The sequence below is a fragment of the Hakea prostrata genome, chromosome 6, assembly GCF_041222555.1.
Source record: "Hakea prostrata isolate BN-2017 chromosome 6, UWA_Hpros_2, whole genome shotgun sequence".
Taxonomy (NCBI): Eukaryota; Viridiplantae; Streptophyta; class Magnoliopsida; order Proteales; family Proteaceae; genus Hakea; species Hakea prostrata.
In genome coordinates this window covers 24028385-24056321 of record NC_142605.1, presented here as the reverse complement: position 1 = coordinate 24056321, position 27937 = coordinate 24028385, and the positions used below count along the sequence as shown (strand labels likewise).

The following is a 27937-nucleotide window of genomic DNA, read 5'->3' as shown; positions in this document are numbered from 1 at the left end:
TCAAACAGAGGGTTGGTCAGATAGTCGCTGTTCGTGAAAAACGCAGAGAAGTTGGGTGCTGTTGTGAAGAACGCAGTGAGAGAGAGATGGGTGCTGTTGTGAAGAACGCAGAGAAGTTGGTGATTTCTGCCACGAAAGGAAATGATGCCTCTCACGACGCTGCACACGTATTCAGGGTCAGGGATCTCGCTCTCTCTTTGTCCCATGAAGAGGGCTTGTCTTCTTCTCCAGAAGCCATGGAAGTGGTAAGCAAATACTCCTTGTTTCCAAAGGGAAAGTTATTCCTGCTTCAAGGGTGTCTCTTTAATGGGAACTGTTATTATTCATTATATTCTTATTTATTTATTTTTTTTGGAGTACTGAATTCTCGTTAGTTTGTCTGTGTTAGGAGTCGCCAGTATATTGTTTTGATAGTATGCGCCATCGTGTTCTTGCAGTGTGCTGATGGTGCTATGCTGCTTATATGTGTTGTATGGAACAGTACTAGCTTTTCTTAGCAGCACTATGACATGGAAACCTTCTTGTTACAGGCAGAGACTAAAATGCTTTGGAGTTTAGGTTGATGTATTCAGTATTTCAAAAATTGGAATTTTCAACACTAAGTGTATTAACAGTTATAGCCACTCTAGTATTTCCTGTATAAGTGAGTCAAGTGACTTTAGTGGGATCTTGGCTTTGTGAATGAAAGAGACCATTGATGTATTGATGACGTCAATGTTAAGGGTGATGAGTTATACAATTTTCCGTTTCTAATGGTTTTCAAAGAAATTTATCATTTGATTGCTTTCTATTACCAAACAATGTGTAGAATAGGGTATAACATATGATATAGCCTTAACATTCTATGGTTGTGCAAGCAGCAGTATTGTTATTTCAGCAACACAGAATCCCCTGGACTATATTACAAAGGTGGATGAATATTGAAAACTATTTGCCTGGTCTGTAATGGAAAATATCCCACTGTTATCGTGAGACTAACCCTGTAGCTGATTGGTTAGCAAAGGAGGCGGTGAAATCCCATAATAATCAGGTTAGGAGATGGTCGAAAGTAATAATCATGGAGATGGAAAGGGATGCATCAAGGCAGCCAAGAATGGGATGAGTTTCTAAGTTGTAGGGGAGATTCCCTTTCTTTTGTTCATAGTTGTACCTTTTTTCACGTAATTTTTAAATATAATTGATATTTAGCCAAAAAAAAAGGAAAAAAAAAATATTGTCCAAAGTTAAAATCCTATTTTGACTTAGTTTTTACTAAATCCTATAATGCCATTGTTTGCCCCCCAAAAAAGAAGTGTCATTGTGTTCCAAAGGCCCTAAAATTGGTTTTCTACGGGTTTCAAACCTGAACTAGGTCAAAAACCCACCTAGATGGCCAAATGAATTCCCCATTCGAAAAATGCACTAACTTGGTGAGATCTCATTCCAACTCCTTTGGTGGACTAGCATGTTGGCCTTTGATACCCAGCTCATGCGCCAACACCAACTCAATACCTAAGTACATGTTACAAAAGGAGCTTGCAATTTTTCTCTACAGGTCATGCATTCATATAACCTGGATATTCCATCAATATGCAACCCACCTATTCAAATGGATGCAAGAATATATATGGTAGGGTTAAGTGGTAGAGATCCTTACAACCCTTCTTTACATGTTGAATCTATTGGTTCTTGAAGGAGATTTGAATCATCAACTTCCCAAGATGGAGGTTGAAGCCCAAGATGGAGGCTGAAGCAACTGATTTGCGGAACTCCATGCTGCTGTTGCACTTAAGGACCATTATAGATGTTTTTTTCCAGTACTTCACAACCTGACATTGGATTAACCTGAAGGCAGAAAATTGAAGTGTTAGAAAGCTAACTACTACACAATGACACAAGCCTTATCCCAACTAAATGGGGTTGGCTATATGGGTCCTTGCTACCCAATAAGATCTATTTGAGGCCATACTGGATACAAGGCCTATGCCATGCATATATTTTGTCACCACTTCTCCAAAGGTTATCTTAGGTCTGCCCTAACTCTTTTAGTTTATTGTATTTGAATTAATCACTCCTTTACACAGGGGCATTTAAAGGCTTTTAGTGGACATGGCTGTGCCACCTTAAACAACTTTCTCGTAGCTTATCATTGATGGTAGCAACTTCAAAATCAGCTCTAATGTGATCATTCTTTACTTTATTCTTCCTAGTTTTGCCACTCATCCATCTCAACATCCTTATTTTCATCACACTAAGTTTATCTATATGATGCTTCATAACAACTCTATTCTCTACACCATATATCATAGCTGGTCATACGACAATCCTATAAAATTTTCATTGAGTTTTAAAGGAATATGTTGATCACAAAAGCCCTTGGAAGCACCTCACCGTGGTTCCATCCTATTAGGGAACATCATCCTCTATATCACCTTCTTTATTTATAATTGAGCCAAAGTACCTAGGATAATTGCTTTGTCGAATCGCCTTCTCATCAAGTTTTACCACCTCATTATATGTCTGAGCATGCCCAAAGTTACACATTAGATATTCCATCCTTGTTCTACCTAGTTTAAATCCATTTGACTTTAAAATTGATTTGCATATGTGTAACTTGGTGTTAATCCTTGCTTGTCTTATCTACCAAACAATATCATCAACAAAAAGCATAAACCGATGAACCTCATTTTGAATATCTTTGGTTGAATCTTCCATGATAAGTGCAAACAAGTGAGGGCTTAAAGCTCACCCTTGATGTAATCCAATTGTAACTGGGAATTCACCACCCTGGGCCCCCACTATTCTTACACTTGTTGAACTATCGTACATATCCTTAACTATATCCACCTATTTACTTGAAACATTTCTCTTCTATAATACTTGCTAAATTAACTGTTTAGGATCCTATCATAGGCTTTTTGTAGGTCAATAAAGACCATATAAAGATCCTTCTTGCACCCTCTACCCCTTTCCATAAGTGTCCTAATAAGGTGAGTAGCTTCTGTTGTAGATCTACTTAGCATAAAACCAAATTGGTTCTCTATAATAGTGGTTTCTTATCACATATGGGTTTCAATTATGCTCTCCAATAGTTTCATGGTACAACTCGTCAGTTTTTTTGCCTCTATGGTTGTTGCAGCTTTAATATCCCTTTTATTTTTGTCAATTGGTGAAATGATGCTTTTCCTCCATTCATCTGACATTTTCCGTGTGCTTAAACAAGTTGGTCAGCCAACCCAGCCCCATGGGCTCCTAAGCTCTTCCATACTTCTATTAAGATTTCATTTGGTTTTTATGCCTTGGCCATTTTTATCCTCCGTAGATCTCTTTTTACTTTGGACATCATAGTTCTTTGTATATATGTTCGAAAATTGGTGCCATGGTGAACAATGTAGTCTTCCGAGACATCAATACTAGAAGTATGTAAGAAAGCAAACTCATAGCTCTTAATTTCTCATATCTTGAGCTCCTTTGAGTTCCAAGCTAAGGACAGCCAAAAATCTCTGTAAAATTATTTCTGCTGCAACACTCTTAAGCAAGATGCAAGAACTGCACCTGATGTTGCTACATGCTTCCAATCACCATGTAACATGTGTGACACCCCCAACACTGCAACATCCCTTGTGTATCACATCTAGCACTTGCATGTTGCTGCCATTTGCCATTCTTAGTCCACATGCCATTGTACACTGTATTTAGTTCAAAGCTTCCAACTGATAATGTTAGCAACAATGACAACCATTCAACAACTTCTCTGCCTCTTTATTTTTTATTGTTGCTGTCTGGATTTATTCGACATAAAGATTTTTCCACTGTTGCTTTTGATGGTTGGTGTGCTTGAATTGATTTTTCTACCGGAGAGTGAAGTTCTCTGTGCTAACTGGTGTCTATGACTCCTATGGGCATGCACACACACAGACTGACCCCCATCTCCGCACAGTCTCCCGCTTGAGGGTAGTGTTAAGATGTTTGTGGTATCTTTGTTACTTCTTTGTTGTTTCTGATAACAAAAGTAGTGTTCCTATTGCTATATGTGTTGCATCATATGGTTTATTTTAGTCTTTTGTTTGTTTATTTCTTTCCTTGTATTGGTTGTAATTAGACATTGACTATTAGTATGTTTCATACTAACTGTCTAATAGCTGATCGTATACATAAAGCAAGAGGACTATGATAAAATACAGTGAATCTGTTGTTTTCAGATTTTTCTCTATAGTCTCTTCCCTCTTCTGCTTGGCAGGTAGTGATTTCAGATCCTGGTTTGCTATGCTTGCTATTTATAGACTTACAGCCATGTTACATGGGCAGGGTCCTACCTATTATTCTGAAGTGACAAGAAACTGGTCCAACCCCGAAAAGAAAAAGTTGAGGAGGATAAGTTTATTACTAGTATACAGAATAAGCTTCTGGAAAATAGGTTTTAGCTATTGTGAACTATCCATTCTTATTCTGAGAAAGTATCACCATTGCCATTGAAGTCATGCATATAAGTAATTGGCCCCTTTAGTCCTTTACTAGGAAGGCTTTTTGTCTTTGAAGCTTTTGTTAGCATTAAAAAAAGTTTTCTGATTTTATCCCCCTGCTAAAAACCATTTCAGTGCTTCGGACTGGGTAGAGCATGATTATTATTTGTTCAGTAATTCAGCCATTGGTTAAATCTATAGTCTTGTCAAGAGAATATTTCAGTGAAGAAAACAGTAATCTATTTTTGCCAATTATTTAATCTTCTGAATAATTTGGCTTGCAAGTTGCAACAACCCTCAAGGTAATGCTGTTTAGCCAGTGTTTGGTGAGAAAATGGAAGGAAAAAAGGGGTATGAAACTGATTTGGGTTTTTGAGAAAGGTGAAAATTTATGGGTTTCTCTTCCATAAGAAGAAAAGAAAATTATCGCTGCTTCTTTGTAATTGTCTCTGGATTTTGAAATTTACTGTTCACACTCTTTCGAAACTTTCACAACCGAATTTTGAGATCTTATTGGCTTGCTTGGAATGTTCTTTATATGCCTATTAAAAAGTAAAAACTTACTAGAGACTTCAAAATTTTACTGCTTGTCATACTAGTAGTAACTTTTTTCTTTTTTCCTTGATTCTCCTTCCAAATAAACATAGTATTAGGGAAAACATTCAAGTGACATCACTGCTTTTGGATCATGGTCGTTTGACGAAAATATCCTATCCTATTTTCTTTCCCCTTCAATGTCTAGCGTTTTCTTCTGTAAAGAGTTACTTTCTGAAGCTTTGATCTTTTTTTTTTTTTTTTTTCAGGTAGAGCTTGCCGCACTTCTGCATGATATAGGTCTCTATCTATGCGTGTGTCTCTGTGTGTGTATGCGTGTGGATATCAGAGTTGTGCATATTATAATATATCGGAAATGAGTTTACCGCTTCCTTACATCTCTTTGTACTGATCACTTCTTTCTGCTATTGCAGGAGATTACAAGTATGTGAGGTAAGGATTCTATATTCTCTCTCTCTCTCCAAAAAAAAGGGCTAACCCTGTGCTGAAGGCTCTCTTGTCTTGCCCTCTCTCATATTTAATTTTAGGGATTTTCCTTGGCTTCATATAAATATTCTTACTAATTTAGGGCTCTGCTTTGTGAAACATGATTGTGTCAAGATATCAGGTCCATTCATTTGTTTAGGTATACAGTTTGGTACTGTTGAGCACCATGAAATCTTAAACCATAAAACCTCAACTCTAATTCACAAATTCTAATCCTGAAGCTACACCTTGTTTCTACTCAAACATGAATCCAAAAATTTTACATGTTGAACCTCAGTGTGATCTTGGTTGCTGCAAATTGGAACCTCTTTTTATTTAGGTTGCTGGGGATTTATTACAGGAAACAGAGTGAGACTGTGAGAGTGAGAGTGATGGCCAGAGGTAAGGAGAGGAATGGCATGTAGAGGTGGCAAGAAAAGCATGTGTCGCTACCACAATTACAATCTTGACTAGTTATATGAGGGAGATGCAAACGGTGCTTGAAATGCTGAGAGGATGCAAGATCAAAGATGGAACTAAGCAAACATGAAGCTGGGAGGGGCTGGGAAGGAGAAGAGTCGGAGAAGATATAATGCCCTTGGATTTAAACCCTTTTAAGAATTGATGGGTGAAAATTTATAGTGATCTGATTAGTCATTCTTGAGACATTTAGATACACTTAAACTGATCTGCTAAAGAGTTAACCCCCCCCCCCCGGTGATGCAGATCTAGCACCAAACGAGGCGCTTTTTTTTCTTCTTTTTCTTTCCTTCTTTTCCCTCCTCTAGGATTAGGACTAGGGTTGGGTCATACAGGTATTAGGCCTTCATTGAATGGGTTTCCTTTGTAATTGGTCAACTTAATGGACCTAAAACATGGGTACATGAGTCGAAGAGTTCCCTACTTAGTCTTTTTTTCCCTAGTCCTTATATATATATCAATTGATACGTATCATTTAATTAGTCCTTATTAGGACTGGTTCATGTTATTTAACTTTTCCTTATTAGAGTTGATGGGGAGTCCTTGTAAGGGTTGAATTGTGAAACTCAAGTTAGTTAGAGTCCAAGTCCAATTAGCACATCTATCTCAAGAAGGTTTCTTATTTCAGTTGAAGTCAGATTGTCAGAGTGCCTTTCTAATTCAGTCAAGTAGTTAGATTCCACTTAGGAGTTCTAACCAAGGTAACGTGTGTTGGCAATATATCGTCAACACACGGCGATTATTCGACGTGTCTCTGGGGGGTGACACGAAACCCCTCAGCGACATGAATTTTACACTTTATCGGCGATATATCGCCGACGGTCGACTATTCGGTCGGAGAACAGCCCTCTAGCCTTTGCCTCCACCAGTTTCTGCACCAGCTCCGGCTATTGTACGTCTGTACCACCATCGCTGCTACCCCCAGTGCCCTCTCCGGCCAAAACACCACCTGCACGGCTGCACCAGTACCAGGCTACCAGCGGTCCAGCACCAGCCGTAACCCCATCTGCGCCAGCATCGGCACCAGTGAAACCATTGCCCACGTCGAGCAGCTCTGGTGCGGTTGCTCCTCCTGCTGCTGCTGTTTCCAAATCCCAGAAAAAATTGTTCAAGAATGGCAGTGTCTTCCACTCTTCCATGCCTTCTTCTTCTTTGGGAGATTTGAAGATTTCTCTCATCTTGCCTTCGCAGCAACAACCACCAGGTAATCGTAGAACGGTAGAGGTGAAATCGAAATCGAAACCCTCTTCTTTGACTTGTTCTTGCCGGATTTTAGACTCTTGGCTCTTCGTTTTGGAACTTGAGAACAGAGGTTGGACGGTGACATGAATGGGAAAGGCAGGGGCGGAAATAACAAAGTTGGATGAGTTTCTTGTGCGTGTCTTCAGAATTAGCCAAATTCTTGGGCATTGAATCACACTGTTGATTTAGCATCTCCCTAGTATTCTTTTTATTCTATCTTTTTTTATCACTAATTAAAGGAACAAAAGTCGGGCGACATGTCCGACATGTCGCAGGCGCCTACACGGCGACACTAGGTGACATATCGGACAATGGTTCTAACTTTATTATTTCATTATTTGTAAGGCTGAAAAATCCAACCATCATATGTTATCACTATTTACTAACCAGATTCAGATTAACAAAATTCATATTTTAAGCTTAGGCTTGTGTTTGCTTTGCTGTACCCTCAAGAATAGTGTTCTTAGCATTGTTAAGGAACCTCCAAGTGCATGAACTTAGGGTTTCTTGTGAAGCCAAGCAGGATTCCTCTATGGCTGTGGATTCAGCCTTCACTAAAACCCTAAAACCTAGACACCCCATAGCTCCCATATAAGCCATCCTTACCTAATCAAACTTGGAGGATCATAATATCATATCCCTATATCATTATTACATTCTCTACAAGTTTCAGCCCATTCTAACACAATAATCCCTCATTCCCCATTTCTAAAATATTCACCGCATACCTCTGCAATCCACCCTGTTGGTTGGTTCAGTTCAGTAGTTTGGTTTATGTAATTTTCTATTTCTTGTTGCCCAAGTAAGGGTATTTAATGTAATGGTGCTCTTTTTTTACTATATTATAAATAAAGGGATTGGGATCACACTGATCAAATCAAGCCATTCTACCACATTCGACTTTCTCAACACACCCATAGGCCATAACTGAAATTTCAAGAAGTCCCTCCTTAGGTTGTAAAAGGTTGGTGTTGAAAGGAACTTCAATTGAAGCTACATCACCTGGTGTCTAGTAAAATGAAACATCAACTGACAATATGATCTGAAGAACATGTCTGATTGTGTGAGGGACCATTTGGATGGTCTCTATCAGTCCAAAACCATCCTTTCACAAATCTTGAGTCATCTTCAAACATGTTGTTACTATAACCTCGTGAGAAGAACCTCGGCCCTCACTGAATTATCTTCGTGATGGAACCAAATAAACCAGATATGTACCCCAAGTCAATGAGACCAAAAGAAATTAGAGATATACTCCTTGCACTATCTCTCATCATGTCAAATGGACCAGGATTTCCATGGGAGCATTCTTAAATCCATTTTAATCATGACTGCCAGCAGGGGCTCCCTAATTTAGTCTCAGTTTAATGAGGACCAATCTTCCAAGATCTTCAATGAAATCAGCCCAAAATCATATTTTTGAACTAGGCTTTAGAGGGGTATCTTGGATATTAGCCAATGGTTGGATTCAAACATTACTCATAGGGATTGGTATGTTGGTCCTAAGGATGGTATGGTGTGAAAATTGGCTAAATTTGATGGCTGGTTTGGGAGTCCAAAATTTGGTAGGAATTTGAGTCCTAGTAGGACTGTTATGGTAAGTGGGTCTAGAGGACTTAGATGGAGCTATAACTTGGAGGGAATCTTAACCTAATAGGGAGGAAGGGTTCCTCCATGTTTGAGCCAATGATACAGTAAAGAATGTCCAAAAAGGTTAATTGGGCTTTGAAATACTTAATTTTGGCCCATGAGTGGGTTCTATAGACATTAACCTTTTTATTTTGGGTTTGATTTATGTAATGGGCCTATTTATAAGCCCATAAAATGGGGATAGTGATGGTGCACAGGATTAGGAGTTAAATTCAATATTTGACCTGGTGTTTGAGACTTTTGAGTTAGATTAGGATACTTAGAATTTTTATTTATTTATTATTTTATTTTATTTACGTTATTGAGTCTTCTAGAATGATTAGGGGTCCTTTTGTGAATCAAATTAGGAATCTTAGAAGGTCTATATGAACATAGTAGATCTCCCACCAATTAGAGGATGATTTGAATTTTGAGTTTTATTTATTACTGTAGGTGAGGTACAATGAAAGCATTTTCCCCACCCTCTTCTCTCTCTCTCTCTCTTAAGCAATTTCTCCTCCTCCTTGGTACTTGTATTTCTGACAAGATTAAATCTTCTTGTCAACATTTAACCTGCTGTTCTCTTCTAATGCTCTTCTAATGCTGTAAGTTGAATCAACCCCATCCTCAATTCTTCTTCTAACCTTCTAATTTCCTAACCCTAGATTTTTTTCCTTTCCATTTTCGTACTCCCTAAACCCCAAATCTTATACTTAGGTCTATGTTTATCTAACCATCAGAATGGTCCAAACTTTAGGGATCATCCTAATATACCATTATCTAAGTTTTCTCCAAGTTTCACCCTTTCATCCCGTATCCCAATAATGTAAACTATCCATCCATACACCCCATTATTCCAGGTCTCTCCAAGACCATCCAACCACCATAATCTATATTCTAATGTGTCCCAATCGATCTCCCAAAATCTTAGAACCCTAAGCTCTTAATTTTTGAGTTGGGATCTTGGAAAGTTGGCCTCTAGTTGAACCTCTTCAATCTAGGGCTACAACAGTCAATTCCAATGGTTAGATTGCCATACATCCAACCTTGAAATTTTGGTGTAGTGGGAAATCTGAAAATTCAAGAAAGAACTCAAGAAAATAGAAAAAAAAAAGATGATATTAAAGGGGGATGGGGTGTAGGCTACCAATTACTTGGATTTTTTTTGTTGGGGAGGGGCAGGCTTGTAGATTTTTGAATTGAATGGAGATGGAGCTGTCTTTCAGCCATAGGAGAATCTAGGTTTGACTTCACCATAGACCTTAATTGTTCATCAATGTTGAACTTTCCAAATTGAACAAACAAACAATGCAACAGCAATAGTCCCAAAGGAGACTTGAAACTGAGAATAACTTTATTAATAATCAGAGGTGTTCTTTCCCATCAAGTGGCCCATCAAGTGGAGGGGCTTATTGAAGTCCTAGTGAAATTAGCAACGTAGAAACTGACTTAAACTAGGACAACAGCTAATCTACTTCGAATTAACTTAGAATTGGACACTTGAAACTGAAATAAGAACATGATAAATTATGTTAGGCAGGATTTACATAATTAAAGCAACTAATTAAACTAGTATGGTACTTAGCATTGGCACTTAACATTTAGGCCCATTGGATAGGCCCATGACCACATAAACCTATGGAAGAAAGGCCTAACACCCAAATCTACGAACCCAAGGAAAATAGGCCAATTAAGTTCTGGATCTGCATCACACCCACTCATTAACAGTCTGTTCTAGATGATTCCTTCACCAAACCTTTGATCTACCCCTGAGGAGAGCTGTTCGAGACATCATTGAAAATAATGTTAGCTGCAGCATTGTGTGCCACTTGGTTATAGGTACTGTAGTAATCACTGTTGGGGGGGGGTAGAAAAGAATCTTTAAGAATTTGGATCCCTTTCTTCACAGGCATTGACAGTCCAGCTCACAGTAACTAAATACTTTACCCAAACTTCCCCTTTTTCGGGTAACTTTAATTCAAATCAACACTCGTATGTCCTTAGGGAAGACCTAGTCCACTTGAAACTCCCTCAAGAAAGTTCATATTTTCATGTGAAAGAAACAAAAGAAAAACAGATGGTTTTCTAACTCCCCCAATCACCTTGCACATGAAACAGACATGAGGGGAGACCCGAAAATTTTCCTTCCCTAAGGCACTTTTTGATTTTAATGAAGGTTTCCAAATGGCTTAAAGAGAGAGGCCAAGGGCAATCAAGATATTTCATGATTTAATCAACTTCTTCTCTTTGTTTCTTGTATGTATGTTATTCTGTGGGGGTCTCCAATAGATAAACACATTGACGGGTTTGATCCTGTCCTACTATACATCCTCTTCAATTTTTCTTTTTTGAAATTTCTACCTTCATTCTGTCTTTCTCGTAATCAATGTGCTAGTGTTAATGATTATTTTGGCCATTTTATTATGTCCTGATATTTTCCTTTAGAAGGCCAAAATCAATTATTCTCTCACCAAAAATAAAAAAAAAAAAAATCAATGATTCTTTATTTTTATATTTTCTTTAATTCTATTAATTTCCTTATTAATCTAGTTTTTCTTATTGCTTATCTATTTCATTGTCCTAAATCAGGAACCTTTTTGTTTCTTTCTTAATTCCAATTTAGCATGTGTGTGTACTTGTATGTAACTTATAGGATGCCAGTGAATATTTTGCTGTTATCTCATTGTTCTTCTCTCCTTATTTTGTGTTGTGTCATTTGGTTTTAGAAATCCATCAGAGGAGGCAATCGCTGAGAAATTTCTTGAGCAGGAGGGTGTGGACGAGAAGAAAAGGAAGAAAATACTAATGATAATAAAGAGAATGGGTACCTTTTGACAAAATGATATTCTGAAATTGCAATCAATTTCTTAATGTTTGGTGTTCACTTTTCTATTCATATAATGTATTGGATATTGGCGTATAGTAATTCGGATCTTCTGTCTAATACCAGTAGATGTCATATCCATACTCCTGCATCTTCAGATGATTATTTCCATCTGAGCTGCCCTGTCTCAGCTTTATGGCCAAAGTTAGAGGGAAGGAATCTGGTATGGGACAGCCATTAATATAAAATAATTGCTCTCCCTGTCTTACATGATTGATAAAAAACTGATCCAAATATCCTTCGGTTGTAATTAGTTGATCTTCGGGTTGAAACTTTGAATGCTTAGAATATAAAACGAGTGATCCATCAAAGTCCACAGATTAGACTTCCTCACCTTGGACTCCTCAACTTAGTCTGTTTCCTAGTAAAATTCCCTGCAAAAGTAAATTTTCTCACATGATTTGCTTTGTTGCTACTTGTTTGACCCTTGTAAAATTAAAAAGGTGTAATTTATCATCTTCCTTCCACCACTTAGTGTTTTCCACAAGAAAGTTTTATTTATTGCAGAATTTTCACGACTGGTAAAATTTATAAGATACTTATGGGTTGTATGTTAATTATATATCTTTAAAAAATTTTATATTCTATGTATAGAGTCATATGCATTTCTCATTTTACAATTGGAGCCATTTCATTGTCTTCATATAAATCTGCAAACTAAACATACACCGACACTTTTACTGCTTCTTTTTCATCTCAACGAAGGAACCATCAAAATATTTCAGTTGTGTGTTTCTGTATTAACTAAGTGTATGAACATTGTCCCTCTATATTTCTTGAATGTTGCTTTTGTGGTTGAATTTCTGAGTGTCTTCCCGCCATTTTTTTTGAATTGCTGGATGTTGCTCGCCTACCCAGGGTAGTCTGACATCACACAGCCTGCATCTTAATTTTCAGTTACATTCTTAACCTTGTATTATTGGTCCTGACTATGTACAATTTCTTTTTTATCGACATGTTTTATATAGGTTCTTCCTCCCACACCTCCCCCCCCCCCCCAAAAAAAAAAAACACCCAAAAGGGAGAAAAGAAACTCCCCAAAGAATTTGTTTGGGATGTAATGGCTATCATTAATTAGATTGAAGCTCAAGTAAGTTAACCAAACCACAAGTCTGGTTGCGATTGATTGCCTGTAAAACTGCAGGTCTAGGTACAATTTATTGCCCTGTACTTTCTTTTCAGGTTTCAAGGAGGAGCTTGGAGGCCAAGGAATTGGAGAATATTTTCCTGAGTTAGGGGTTGTGCAAGATGCTGATAGGCTTGATGCAATTGGTGCTATTGGTAAATTATTCTATGTACATTTAAATCAACCTTCAAGTGTAACACTACGCTGCTGATGAGGGGAATGTAGTTAATGAAAATGAGAGAATTTTGCGTGTGGCGTCTTATTCACCTCTAATTTGTGCTATGGTAAATTGGTCATGCTGTCTCATTTTGTACATGGTTAGCCACCTAAGAGGAATCGTTTCTGCTATTAATATGATATTAATCATTTCCATTTGGTGAACCAAATGTCCTGGGGTGGAAATGGGAAGGCTAGTCAGGTAATGGTCTGACCCTAACAGAGCCAAGGACAGACTTAAAATGAGACTAGCAGAAGTCAGGAAAGATGTGCACAACTTAGGCCTTGTATTATGCTTGTCTTTCCATATAGCTGATTGGAGGGTAAGGATACATGCTATTCACCCCATTTAGTTGGTAAAAGGCTGAGTTGTTTTTTCTGGTTGGCATGTTGGGAATAATTTACTTGATTGTTCCCATTTTAATGGTTAAGGGTAAAATACCTAATTTTTTTTCATAGGGTATGAAGTTACCCTTCAGAATAGAGATGGGTAAGAAATGGGTAAACAGACATGTTGCTTTTTATATCCCTTTGTCAACTTTTTTTACTGTATGTTTTGTACTTGTTTTAGTATGCTTCTGGTTATGTAAGAGCCGCATCATTCTTTCTGTTGATTGTTTATTTTTGTTTGTCTCCGTGGAGATGTTTGGCAGTATTAAGCCTTTTTTATATTCCAAATTCTACATATATAATTATTGCAATATTCTTATAGGTAGTTTAGTGTGTTTAGGCATTATAGACATATCAATGTGTGGTTTAATGTTGTATTCTGATGCCAGGAATTGCTCGGTGCTTCACATTTGGTGGAAGTAGGAATAGAGTACTTCATGATCCTGCTATGAAACCCCGATTGGATTTAACAAAGGACCAGTATATGAACAAAGAGAACCAGACAACGATAAATCATTTCCATGAGAAGCTTCTCAAACTGAAGAATCTAATGAAAACAGAGGTACACTTTTAGCAAGCATGCTGTTCACTAGATAGTGCCTCCATTATAGACACATGAAAGGATTCCATCTGCTGTTCTGCATCAGTTGTCAATAACTCATGTCCTAATTGGAACACCATTTGAAGTGAGACCCAGTTGCATTCAAGGTTCTAGAACTTGGGTTTCGACTGGCTAGACCTAGATTTGGTCAAAACCAGGGATTTTGCCCAGCCATACTAGGTGGTGGTTTTGAGGTGAATTGGTTTTTTGGATCTAATAATTCTTTGTGTATAGCCTTGTTTGACCTTCAAACGATAATGTAAGAACCATTTTCCAAACCCCCCCCCCCCAAAAAAAAAAAAAAAAAAAAAAAAAAGAAAAAAAAGGTACATTCACAAAATGTACTTGTGGTTTTGCCCAAGTTTGGTAGTGTTTAGTGTTCTTCAAGATTGGTAGGAGACTAGGGGTGTATGGATTATTCACCTCTTAACTGTTGGGGACTTGCGTTTCAAGTTTCAAATAAAAACACCCCATAAATCTTAATAGGATAGAACATTGCTAAAAGAATAAAAAGGCCATAAATCATTCATTTGTTTTGATGTCTAAAGTTTTTTACTTGGGTAAGTTTCGTGTACTGCCCTTGTCCTTTGCCTAAAACATTGATAAATGTAAGGTTTCCAATAGCAGCATCATACATTCCCTTTTTTTTTCTTCTTCTTCCTTTCTATCAGAAGAGCACAAAGATAACAATCTGCTAGCAAATGAACATTAGATAAATGACCTGGAGGATACCTTGGACTTGAAATATTTGATATACCCTCTTGTAACAAAATGCCAATGACCTACCTTTGTACACCCAAAACATTGCCATCATCCCTGTTCACTAGCAAAGAAGTGGACCTCTTCTCTTCTTCATCAAAATTATCTTCTTTGAAGACCAGAAGAAATCTAATATCTTTGGTCTTGCCTTATTGTCCATTATTTGTCCCTAGCATATTGGCATAGTCTTGGGTTGATAGAAGACCAGCTAGGAGCCAGTTAACCAGGATTTTTAATGAACAGGTAGGTTTAACAGGGTTAAAATTGGGTTTATGGTCAAAATTAGGGTTTTCCTTGGGATAATTGGAAAATTAGGGTTAAGATTGTAGTTTCTTGGGTTCTCCTGGGTGGAGACATGGTAGAAGATCTTGCTCTCAAGCGAGATCTCGTCACCTTGAAAAACCAAGATCTCGACCATCTCGGCGAGATCTCGGTTGAGATATGCAATTTTTTTGCGTTAACGTGGTGACCCATCTCGGTGGGTTTTAGGGTCCCAATAGAGTTGAAACTTGGTATTTAGCCTATTTAAGACATTTTGAAGACATTGGTGGCCTTAGATTTGTCAGAAAACAAAGTATGATTTCTAAGTCTACCCATAGTTTGAAATCGACATGTTGTAGCATTAGGGAATTATACAAAATGTAATATAGAACCCTTGAGGCATATAAATGAAAAGCAAGTGTATCAAATGCATGAAATAACCTAAATGTCATCAAAATTCCATCCATGTGAGTATCACAATCTCAATTTTCAAGAATATAATAATAAAATTATACAACCATTAGAAGTTCTATATAAGTCATTAAATCATAAGTTTATAAGACAAGCAGAGAATGATTGAATTCCATCCATGTGAGTATCACAATCTCAATTTTCAAGAATATAATAATAAAATTATACAACCATTAGAAGTTCTATATAAGTCATTAAATCATAAGTTTATAAGACAAGCAGAGAATGATTGATCTTCCTTCGATGTTGTCGATGTGCTAAGAGTAGTAACAAGTGAAAATCCAGCTGAAATCCACAAAAAAGGGGCAAAATTGAGAGTTCCAGTGAAATATGGCGAGATATAACGAGATATGGCGAGATCTTGAGTGAGATATCTCAACTCTTTGCTCTCGATCTCCATCTCATCTCGTTTCTTTGAAAAAACGAGATATCTTGCAAGATCTCTCACCATGGGTGGAGGTAGTTGGGTATTGATTTGGAGATAATGCCAGGAGATGGTTGGGATGCTGTTAGCTACATACTGGTTAGGTTGTCAATAAACTTGGGAGATGGGATGATTCTAGAGATGGATGGGACATTTGGTTTGGATGGTTAGGAGAAAAATGAGTATTAGGGGGAGGGGGGGGGGAATGGATCAAATTTACTGTTATCTAGGGTTTCTTGGCCTGCAGCTCGGTTATAAGATCATGAATAAAACTTGAATCTTGAAACTGAAAAAGGTTATTCTAACTAGTTGAAGGAGAGCTTTGATTCAATCCTTCTTGACTTCTCACCATCAAGGAGTTGATTGGATGCATACACCAATCCCACCAAGGTTAGATCACTCTCTAGACTTATGAAGAACAAAGCAGCAAAAGCTTTCATTAATCAAATTCCTGTTTGATACTTGCTATTGTTATGACCTTGTGACGAAATATGTCTTAATAATTCATAAGTAGCATGGAGAATAAGAAGAAGAAGAAGAAGGAGAAGGAGAAAGAGAAGCAGACGCAAGAAGAAATTGGGGAGAGCTGTGCTAGAATGTGTTGTCTCTTTTCTTTATGGTTTGCACCATATAAAAGGGAATTGCAATATTTATGAAATAAGAAAATTTCCTAATCTAATCAAATGAAAAAGAAACAAAATAAATCATGACTGAATGAGCTTATGGTAGCTAGCCTAGGGACGAAAAAAGTAATAGGTCAGAATTAGTAAAACACAAAACATGCTCATGTGCCCCGAACAACTTATTATGATGGACATTATAACAAACCTTATATAGAAGACTGAAAAATAGAATCCTGCCCTAAGAAGGATATAGTAATTCTTAACCTGTTAGGTAACCTAAATTGACTTGACAAGTGAAATAATAAGGGAAATAAATTGTAAACATGACTAACTAAATTACTGAAATAAATCATGTTTTCCTATTTCTTGCCCATATTTTAGGCCCATAGAATTGGCCAATTCAAAGTAACCCATGGGAGCAAAGGCTCAATGCATGTATGACCTGCCCTAGAGCTTATTTTCACTAAAATATGCCCAAACTCACTTACCTACATTACATACTCCAGCATCTGACTACATCATGGTGGAGTCCTTGTAATGTAACCCCGAAATTTAGGGTTAGATTTTAGGATCTTCTGAAGTATGTCCAGCACTCAGTTAGGGTTTATAAGTGTTTCGGATAAGGTTGAAGGTAGGCCTAGGGTTGGTGGTTTTGAGGCTTAAGGGTGCTGTTGTGGGTTTCCTGAAGTTCCCAATTGGTTTGAGGAGCGGAGGTATGGGTAGAATCTGGGAAGTTTTGAAAAATTTCTGGAAAATCCCAATTTTCTGCAACTTCTTACTGAAGAAGATGGATGAGTTGGAGGAAATTTCAGATTAGGGTAAAGTAGGTTGGAAGGGGCTAGTAACTTAGGCAATGGTTCCTAGGTTAGGTGCAATCCTAAGAGAGGTGTTTTGGAGTCTAGAGGGGCTAGGAGGTGGGGTTTACACAAGGATGATGCTGTTGTTTGTGCAAAAGTAGGGTGTTGAGAAAGGATTGTGGTAGAATGGCTTGAATGATCAGTGTGATGTCAAGCCTTCTATTTACAATAAGGTGGAAATAATACTATTACATAAACACCCTTAGTTGGGTGATAATAAATAGAAAATTGCATGAACCAAAACTCTAACAGAGTTGAACTCCTAGTATAACTCAACCAACACTTCCCTCAAGTTGAGCATACATATTGGTCATGCCCAACTTGCCTACAATAGAAAGAAAATCTCCTTCCTTCAAACCCTTAGTGAAAATATCTTGCCACTTGGTCTCCAAACCTCATAAAAGGCATGCGGATGAGTCCTTGTTTCAGCTTTCCTTTGACAAAAAACCTATCAATTTCAATGTGCTTAGTTCGATCATGTTGCACAAGATTATTGGCAATGCTAATGGCAGCCTTGTTGTCATAATATAGCATTATAGGGTTTGGAACTTGACTTCAATATCATCTAGCTGGCCTTTCAACCATAGTAGCTCACAAACGCCACAAACCATTACTCAATATTCAGCTTCAGTATTGGATAAAGCTACCACATTCTGTTTCTTACTCCCTAAGTAACTAGATTATCTCCAACAAAGGTACATTAACCTGAAATTGACTTCTTGTTAGGAGATCCATCCCAATCTACATCAGTATATGTTTCTACCCATTGATTATTAGTGGGTGACAAAAGTGTTCATTTTCAGGAGTTCCCTTCAAATACTGCAGTATTCTGGTAACAGCCTTTGTATAAGCTAAATATGGATTATGCATGAATTGGCTTACTATCCCCACGACATAAGCAATGTCTAGCCTAGTGTGGGACAAGTAAATAATCTTCCCTACTAGCCTTTGATATCTTCCTTTGTCCACCGGTTCTCCCCCCTTCTCATTAAGTTTAGCTCCAATCTCAATAGGGGTATCAATTGCTTTATACCCCAACATTCCCACTTTTGATAATAAATCCATAACATACTTCCTTTGGGATAGGTATATACCCCTTTTTGATCGAGCCACCTCAATCCCTAAGAAGTACTGTAACATCCTTAGATCTTTAATCTCAAATTCTCTGCCAAAAAAGTCCTTCAACCTTTGAATTTCCTCACCATTATTCCCTGTGATGACAATATCTTCCACATAAACAATGAGAAATGTGATATTAGTATCTAACTTTTTGACAAACAGTGTATGATCAACATTACTTTGCTTGTACCTAATAGAGGTCACTCACTGCCTTTTGGAGGCGTCCAATCCAATTTTTAGGAGATTGTTTTAACCCATAAATTGACCTCTTTAACCTACAAACTTTCCATGCAGTATTGTCATCGGAGAAACCATGTGAGATTTCCATATAGATTTCTTCCTCCAACTCCCCATATAAAAATGCATTTTTTGTGTTTATTTGGTGCAAGTTCCAGTCTTTGTTTATAGCTATAGACAACAAAACTCTGATAGTGTTTAGCTTCGCAACAGGGGAAAAAGTCTCATGATAATCAATCCCACAGGTTTGGGTACACACCTTTGCAAGTTTGCAACTAGTCTAGCCTTCAACCTGTTGACCGATCCATCCATATTTTGTTTAACCATAAACACCCATTTGCATCCCACGGGTTTTTCCTTAGAGGAAGTGTAACTAGCTCCCAAGTATCATTTTTCTTCATTGCCTTAGTTTCCTTTACCATAGCTGCCTTCCATCTATTATCAGCATATGCTTCTTGCCAACTTTTAGGAACAAAAACAGATGATAGAGGGTATATAAAAGCACGGTAAGAGTCACACAAAGAGTTATAAGAAACATATTTAGCTATGGGACGCTGAGTACAAGATCTAACTCCTTTTCTAATAGCAATCAGAAGACCAGGAGAAGATATTTTGAGGGGGAACAATAGAATCTGATTCTGGAGCAAGGGATTGAAGTGGTAACATGTCACCTTTCTCCGATTGCTTTGGCCAATTGTAATTCTTTCTCTTATAAGTCTACACCTCCTTATTTTGGTTAATCTTGTTTTGAAAGACCTCAATGGTGTGCCTCAAGGGAGTGTCTCCCCCTGACCAGGTAATTCACATGGTTTAGAAAACGAAGGGGGGCGAATTAGAGTCCTCAGGTATACTGGCCGATGTCTCCCCTGGGTCAAGAAACTCTTCTTGAACTCCTAAGTTATGTTGTGGTGGTGTCTCTATGTGTGTGGTAGGAAGGTCTAGAGTTGGAAAGAACTCCTCTCCTCTAGGACTCTCCCCTTGGAGAGGTGTATAGTAAGGGTAAGACATTAAAAATTACATCTATGGATACAATAGTTTTCCTGGAAGGAGGATGATAACATTTGTACCCTTTCAGAGTAGCAAAATACCCGAAAAATATACAATGTAGGCCGCGGAAAGCCAACTTACTTTGGTGGGTTGTGATTCTAGCATAACACACATTCAAAAACCTATGGGGGAATAACAAAAGAAGAGGCTCCCTAAAGAATCTCATTAGGATTTTAAAACCAAGTCTCCTAATAGGCATCTTATTCATAAGGTAAGAGGGAGTGATGATAACATCACTTCATTATTGGTCAAGGACATTTATAGTAATCATAATGGAATGGGCTATTTCTTAATAGATGAGAGTTCTTCCTTTTGGCAAGCCCATTTTGGATAGCCATATGGACACAATTGGTTTGGTGTATTATGCCAGAGTTAGAGAGATATCTCTGAAATTCACCATCAATATATTATGTGCCATTGTCATTGATAAAGATCTTCAAAGTGGCATCAAACTGAGTTTTAATCATATTATAAAAATCATGAAAACATCGAAAAACCTCATTTTTTGTTTTAAAAGATAAATCCATGTAGAATGAGAGTAATAATCAATAAAGGTAACAAAATATCTATGGCCAGTAATAGACACACGTTGGTAGTGGCCGCACACATCAGTATGAATTAACACAAAGGGAATAGATTTTCTATTATGAAAGAGAAGGTAAATAAGTAGAATGAGTTTGCTTCGCAATATGCAGGCTTCACCAAAAAAAAAAAAATCATCATTGTTACAAGAAGAGACTAACTCAGGAAATAATTTCTTAAGAGTTCCCAGAGGGTTTGACCTAGCCTTTGATGCCACTGATGAATGTTTGATATTACCAATGGACTTGATGAGAAGGTGCAACCAGAGCAGAAGTAGATCCTCCAATCGGCTCCAGCAGATAAAGTCCATTATCTAGTTTACCACATCCAATCTCCTTGCCTGTTGCTAGATTCTAAAAGACATAGTAAGATGGAAAAAATATCACTTTACAATTCAAGTCTTGTGTAAGTCTACTGATACAGAGCAAGTTAGTAGAGAAAGAGGGAACATGTAAAACTTTAGACAAAGAAAGTGATGGGAGAATGCTGAATGGTCCTTTTTTCCAGCAATGGAAGAATAAAAGCCATCAACAATTCAAACTTTATCTTTTTTGGAAGTTGGAGAATAATATAAGAAAAAGGAGGATGAACTCATGGACATAATATATGATATATGGCCCCTGTAATTGAAGGAGCAAAAAATGAAGAAACATGGAAGCTTGTAAAAGTTTACCTAAAGTAGCAAGGTAGGGGTAGTGGAGGAAGCATTAGTAGAGGTTGTACCGGCAGAAAAAGACTACAGAATACGTCGTAAAGTAGCTAACTCCTCCTGTGAAAAACCGTCTGTAGAGGGTGTTGTGGAAACCGTCTCAGAAAGATTAGCCTTTGGTTTTCCCTTTTATTGTGCCCTTTTTTGCTCAAAATTAGCAGGCTTCCTATAGAACTTCCAACAATTTGCCTTGGTATGATATGGTTTGTGACAATGCTTACACTGGACAATCTCTTTGGTTGAATTAGATTTAGTGCTAACAGACTATAAGACTAATTTCTCCACAATATGAGCATGAAGCATGGCTAATTAATGGCTTTCCTCACACTGAACAAGGGCATATGATTGTTCTAATGTAGGAAAGGGAGAACGACTCAATACTTGTACTCTGATTTGATCATATTCCACATTCAAACCTGCCAAAAAGTCATATACCTGATCCTTATCAACATGCTTCCTATAAGTAGCGACATCATTCGGATTACTGGGGTGATAATCCCTCATAATGATCCAACTCCTGCCAAAGAGATCGCAACTCGGCATAATATTGGGCCACAAGCAGTTCCTTTTGGATAGTCTCATGAAGCTTCTTTTATAGCTCATAAACCTGTGCATCCCCAATTGTTCATATGTTTCAGTGGTAGCCTTCCAAATTTGAGCTGCATTATCAAGTAATAGGTACGCACAGGCAATATTTGGAATTAATGAATTCAAAAGGAGCGACATAATGAGAGTCATTTAAGATCCATTTATCTTGTGAAACACCTGTGGTGGTAGGTTGATAGTGGAGCCCGTAATATGTCCAAGAAGTCCTCTTCTTGCAACAATTAGGTAGGCAAATTGGGTTAGATCAAATAATTTGTTCCATCCAATCTTATTGAAAGAGGAGAAAGAGTGGGGTAATGTTCGGAGCCAGTGGAGGCAATGGTACCATCGGTGGTTGCCATGTTAAAAAACCTGTTTATAGTTCTTTAGTCTTCACCCTTTCAAAACAACTGAAACATTGCAAAATGGAATAGCTAGACCACCCAAATAAATTTAGGGAGTTATAAGGTTCATAAGGTAAGTAGCACCATTTTTTTTTACAAAAGAAACCCATGAATATATGGGAAATTACAAATAGTCCCCTGGATATTTGCAAATTCACAAAAGAGACCCTTGAATATATGTGAATTCACAAAGAGACCCCTAAAAATATGTGAATTCACAAAGAGACCCCTGGATATATGGGAAATCACAGATTGACCCCTGGATATATGTGAATTCACAAAAAAAGACCCCTGAATATATGTGAATTCACAAAAAAATCCCCTAGTCTGGACTAATTTGGTCTAATGTAGGTTCAATGGTTGGGTTAGGTTCAAACTTCCCTTGTTTAAACAAAGGCCATTACTCGTCCAAACTTTCCTTGGTTCAAAATAACTCATTGTTTTAAGAGTTGAGAAGGATGAAGAAGACGATCGATGGCGGTAACAGGATACTGCGATTAGGTTGCTACGATAGAGGAAGATCAATAGTAGAGGGGGTGGTGCAGGAGCAATGGCGGTAGAGGAAGAGCAGCGGTGGTGGTGTTGCAAGAGCAACCACAATGGGGTTCTGCGATTAGGTTGCTGCAATAGAGGAAGAGCCAGAGGTGGTAGACGTAGTGCAGCGGCGGCCGTGGTGTAGGTGGATTTCTTCTTCTCTTCTTCTTTCCCTTTTTTCTTCTGTTCTTGTTCTTCCCTAATCGTCTCGAGGCTCTGATGCCATGTTGAGAAACGATTGTAGTAGAATGGCTTGAATGATCAATGTGATCTCAACTCCTCTATTTATAATAAAGTGGAAAGAGTAGTATTACATAAATACCCTTACTTGGGTAACAAGAAATAGAAAATTACATGAACCAAAACTCTAATAAAGTTGAACTCGCAGTAGAACTCAACCAACATAGGGGAAGAAAGTGATGGCTTGCGAACTCTAGGGTAGAGGCTTAGGATGTAGGGGAAAGTGAGGGGGAGGGGTAGGGGTGAATTGCAATTGGGAGGGGAGTGAATTTAAGGTATGAAATTGAGGGGGACGGGTTGGGAAAGCTGTGAAGAGAAGGGGGAGAGGGTTAGGGTCTGGGTGGAGGTATTTCACTTACTTGTAGTTGAAGAACTGCAGAAACTCCTTTGTTGAATGCTTGAATTACTGAAGGAAGCTTTGAGGTTTGAGAGATAGCACACAATTACTCAGCCGTAGGGTGTCCCATAGGATCCCACGACTTTCACAAGCCAAATTCTCAAAACTTTGTTTATTCAATACTGAGGACTGACAATTACAGAAAGACTTAGGCTATTTATGGCTTTGCAAACCCAACTAAACTCAAACTGGTAACTTGGCCCCTATGTAAACAATACTTGCCAAATTAGGACTCTACTAAACAACTCATACTAATACTCCAAAAAGGAAATAACTCTTTCCTATTTTAGAACAACTCTAGGACTCAGACCAAACTGGAAATTTAGAAGGAAACAAACAATTACTTGACTCCTAAGGCTCCCAAAATAGGTAATATAACTAAATTACTAAATTAAACTGGACTGGGTCACCCTTAATGCTCGATCCAGGGGTATGAATTGACCAATCTACCCCTGGGATGGATTTGTCCCTCTTTGTTGGGCCCTTGCTCACGGTTGGGCCCCTTTTGGGGGCTGGCTGGGGCTGGTTACATCATTTTGTCATCTCTCACCTTATCAAAATCAATTCCCTGCATGGATGTTTGGAGAGTAACACTCACTCCTAATTGGATTTCTTGTCCTACCATGCTGCCAATAACTCTCCAATGATGAGCTTCATATCTGTGAGGAGGATTTGAATGGCCTCCAAAAGGATTCTGTGTTTCCTAGCACCGTAAACCTTTAGAGTGGTACTAAAATTTCTTTCCCATTTATGGTATTAGGTTTATGCCTTGTTCTAGCTTTGATGGTTTCCAAGAAGCTCACCTTGACCGGAGTGGCAGTATCACAAACGACATTGTCATTCACAATCCTACATAGCTAGAGTGGATAGGAAAAATTAGGGAAATATTCTTTTTCTACATTTCTTTTTGATTTAAGTGAGGATGCAAAAATTTCATTGGTGGGGGAAGAAAATAGGAAGAAGTTAATAGAACAATGGTCATTCAAAAGTCAAGCTAGACTTGGATGTAAACTTCAAGAAATAAGTGGAAGATCAAACAAAAGAAACTCAAGGAAAACCACAAAAGAAGCTGAAGTCAAACTAAAAATAGGAATTGAATTTATATTCAGGAACAAGTATTGCTAATAAATGCCTTGATTGCCATCAATTTGTTAAAAATCTCTCTTAGCTCTTCAATAAATGGTAGCGAGTGAAGCACCTAAGCTCCTTATGTTATCAGATAGCAAAAAATCATGAACAGAGGGTTGGGAAAGTTGCAAAATGCTTAGCATTACTGAAAATCTTAAAAAATAGATTCCATCCTGAAGAAATATTCTCCTGGGATGTTTTATTTTAAGGTTGATTACATAACCTTTTGACTTTAAGAATTTTGATTCATTGGAAATTAGAATTTCTCACAGACATGGTTGAATTAGTTGCCTTTGGGTTGTCACCTTCTTTTGTGATGTCTTCTTGGGTAGAATCACTGGAGGGATTGGCTATGGGTGCGTTCCATGAGCTCCATCCCTGTGAGTTCACCAAGAAAGCTAGGGGAGTTCTCGATGTCAGTAGTGGTGAGTTGGCCACCGGGTGTAATGTCCTGTCCCATCGAATGGTCTAAAGACGGATTTGTGGCTTTGAGCTCTCCACAGGCGGTGTAGATTGTGGCAGTGTGAGCAGTGGGACTGCTACCAATGGTGCAAAGGTAGGTCTTTAGGGTGTATGTTGTGGTGTTGGAGAGTTTAGAGGAAGCAGAAGAGATGGGCATTGGTTTGTAAGAAGTGTATGAAAGGGTATAAAAGACACTTTAAGCCAAAATATCCTCCACCAAGGTGCGAAATATTGCCAATATTTCGGCGAGATTTCGCCCATAGTTAAGAGTTAGTTTTGCCCCCCAATTTCGGGGGGGTATTTTTGGTCATTTTGAGCCCAAATTTGATGCCTACCCTAATTTGATGCCAATATGTGGTAAATTTGAATTATTTCCTATAAATTCTCTTGCCTAGCCACATTTAACATGTTACCTTCTGAGGCTTAAATCATTCGGACATAATTGGAATGATTACTCGTTCACTCTGAAGATTCTATTACAAAATCCCTTCATAATTTAAATTGTTTCCATAAATTATTTTATGTATATACTCTTCCCTAACCACATTTGGCATGTTGACTTTTGAGGCCTAAATCACTCGAATATAATTGGTAAGATTGCTCATTAATCTTGAAGAATTTGCTATAAAATGTCTTCCTAATTTGAATTATTTCCAGAAACTATTCTATGTAGATTCTCCTTCTAATTACATTTAGCACATTATTTTTTGAGTCTTGAATCATTGGGATAGAATTGGTAAGATTGTCCATTGATCCTAACAATTTTGCTGTAGAATCATGAGAGAAATCGCCTGAAAATTGCAAGAAATAGCATAAAAATGGAAAATATTGATATTTTCCTATATATGAAATAGCAAGAAATAGCGAGAAATAGTGAGAAATAGCGAGATATCGCCGCGACATCTCGCTAGATCGAATTTTGGTGTTGGGTTTGTTTCGCCCAACACCGAAATCACCAAATTTCGGCGATAGATCTCTGAAATTCGGTGATTTTGCTTACCTTGTCCTCCACATCATCACTTAATTTTGAGCTGCTATCACTGTTATTTTGTGTTTTTGTTTCTAAAAAAAGATAAGGAGGTGTACAAGGTGGTTATTTGAAACTCGAATTTGTTAATATTTTACGCAATGTGCAGGGGGTGTACATGAAATTTCCCGTTGTATTTCCATTTAGAGCTATTCTAAAAGCATTCATATGCACAAAGTAAAATTTGACCAGAACATTACTTAAATGTGTATAAAATGAGATTTATGCAATATTTAGACTTCCTGGAGAACTAGTTTTTGAGCTTCGTAATGAGTCTAAGATTATAGAGACATTGTTTGCTGGTCTGGGAGTTCTATTTGGTCTCCTTGCTCTACTACCATATTCACTTCTAATGTTTCACTTAAGGGTCAAACTGGTGGGGAAGGGCAGGATCAGTGTATGCATCAAGAAGGTGCCATCAGTCTATGATCCTTCTTTGGAAGTCCCACAATAAATCAAATGAATAACATTAAAATTTGTGTTGTGAACTTTCTTCTGTACTTTCCCAAATTTCTTTAGTGAATATCCTAATCTAAACAGCAGGTTAGATGCCAAAAATGAATTGAAATTATGGCTTAATTGCCACAACATTTTTATTTCTGTGTGGGATCTACACAAAGTTACTAGCTGACTCTTTTTCCCACATCTTCTCTACCTACTTGTTCAACTAGATTGAATTTCTGTTTTAATTTGTGCCTTGTCTTGCTTCTATATTTGTCATTCTTCTTCCATCATATATCAGTTGACTAATATCATTGAGTTTGTCAATAATATCAGGCTGGAAAGCGAAGAGCTGAGAAGAGGCACATGTTCATGGAAGAATTTTTGAAAGAATTCTACGAAGAATGGGATGGTAGAGCTTGAGTAAGGTGGGTTTTCCACTCCTCTGGTTTAAACCAGTCCAGATTAAACTAGATTACTGTCATTGAGTATCTGCCTCTAACTTGTAGGTTGGAGGCACTCCAAGCCCCCCTCCCCCCTTTTTTAAATCCAAAATGTTATTTAGTACATGAATAAGAACTCACTGTCCTATGGAAAACTAATCAAAGTGCATAATATCTCTGCTTTAAGATACGAAAAAACTCCCTCCCACAATTGTCTACGGGACTATCTGCAACCCTTAGCTCCATCCTTGACTTTCCCAGGTTCATGCTGCAGGTTTGGAAGGCAAAGCTATTTTATTTTGTACGTCAGCTTGAAACTTATCAGGTGGATCATGCAAGGATTCTATGTTTATTGGTCTGGTGGTATCATGGCCTTCCTAGCACAACCATCAGGTTTGTTTTCCATGGGAAACGATTACATGGTAACAATTTTTATTTTTATTTTTCCTTTCATACCTCTACACCTTTATCTTGTCTTCCAAAAGATGAAGGGAGGCTAGGGATAAGAAGGGTTAAAGAGGGTTGCCTGGCATGGATTATCAAACTGATTTGGAAGATTGTCATGGATCATAAGACATTGGTTTTTAGGAATTTATAGTTGATATCTTATGAAAATTTCTGTTTGGATTGTTTCCCTCCAAAACTCATCCTGGACTTGGAGAAAGATCCTAAAACATAAGCATCTTATCCTTTATACAGTCTTTGCATTGGTGATAGATCATCACTTATACTCGAAGTAATAATTAGGATTTGCTTGGTGTCTTTATCATGAAATAAAACAAAATCCTCTCCATGTATGTTGATACCCTGATTTGAGAGTACTGGATAGGGTGATGGTTGAGCTGTGTGTTTCACTTTTCTCCACTGTGTATTTCTTATCTATATCAAGGAACAAAATTTTGGAAGGTTGCCATGGGTTGTAGAGTTCTGGGGATTAAAAAACAGTAAAAGAGGTCAGTATGTGATCTTCCCTGGGTTACAAAGATTATTTTCTAGGAAAATATCAAGGTGAATAGTTTTTTCTTGGTCTAGAGTCAATTTTTTGGAATAAAGTACTACTTCTATCTTTTCATTGATATAAAACACTGCTCCAAAGGGTTTGTACTCACACATATCCAAATATGTACTTTCATATGGGGGAAAAGCTTGGTAAAGCA

General features: G+C 37.7%; 1 protein-coding gene across 2 annotated transcripts; it reads left to right on the top strand.

Moving 5' to 3' along the window:
• The first annotated feature begins 8 nt into the window (after nt 1-8).
• Nucleotides 9-27761, top strand: LOC149012771 (Metal-dependent phosphohydrolase). Of its 2 annotated transcripts, none has more exons than XM_089158412.1 (8): nt 9-245; nt 5246-5276; nt 5411-5429; nt 11540-11637; nt 12880-12978; nt 13819-13991; nt 26674-26765; nt 27042-27761. In XM_089158412.1, the coding sequence occupies exons 1-7, from the start codon at nt 87-89 to the stop codon at nt 26758-26760; spliced, it is 666 nt and encodes a 221-aa protein (XP_089014538.1). In that variant the 5' UTR covers nt 9-86; the 3' UTR covers nt 26761-26765; nt 27042-27761. The 2 variants fall into 2 exon arrangements, with proteins under 2 accessions (XP_089014538.1, XP_089014537.1); XM_089158411.1 differs by having other exon boundaries at nt 27055-27759.
• The last annotated feature ends 176 nt before the right edge of the window (nt 27762-27937 follow it).

What these genes read in the sequence shown, in the direction of transcription:
- LOC149012771 (XM_089158412.1), top strand. Translation starts at nt 87, where the DNA reads ATGGGTGCTGTTGTGAAGAACGCAGAGAAGTTGGTGATTTCTGCCACG. An exon ending in CTCCAGAAGCCATGGAAGTG is followed by an intron (nt 246 to 5,245) that starts GTAAGCAAATAC and finishes TTTTTTTTTCAG; the next exon opens with GTAGAGCTTGCCGCACTTCT. An exon ending in AATGATAATAAAGAGAATGG is followed by an intron (nt 11,638 to 12,879) that starts GTACCTTTTGAC and finishes CTTTCTTTTCAG; the next exon opens with GTTTCAAGGAGGAGCTTGGA.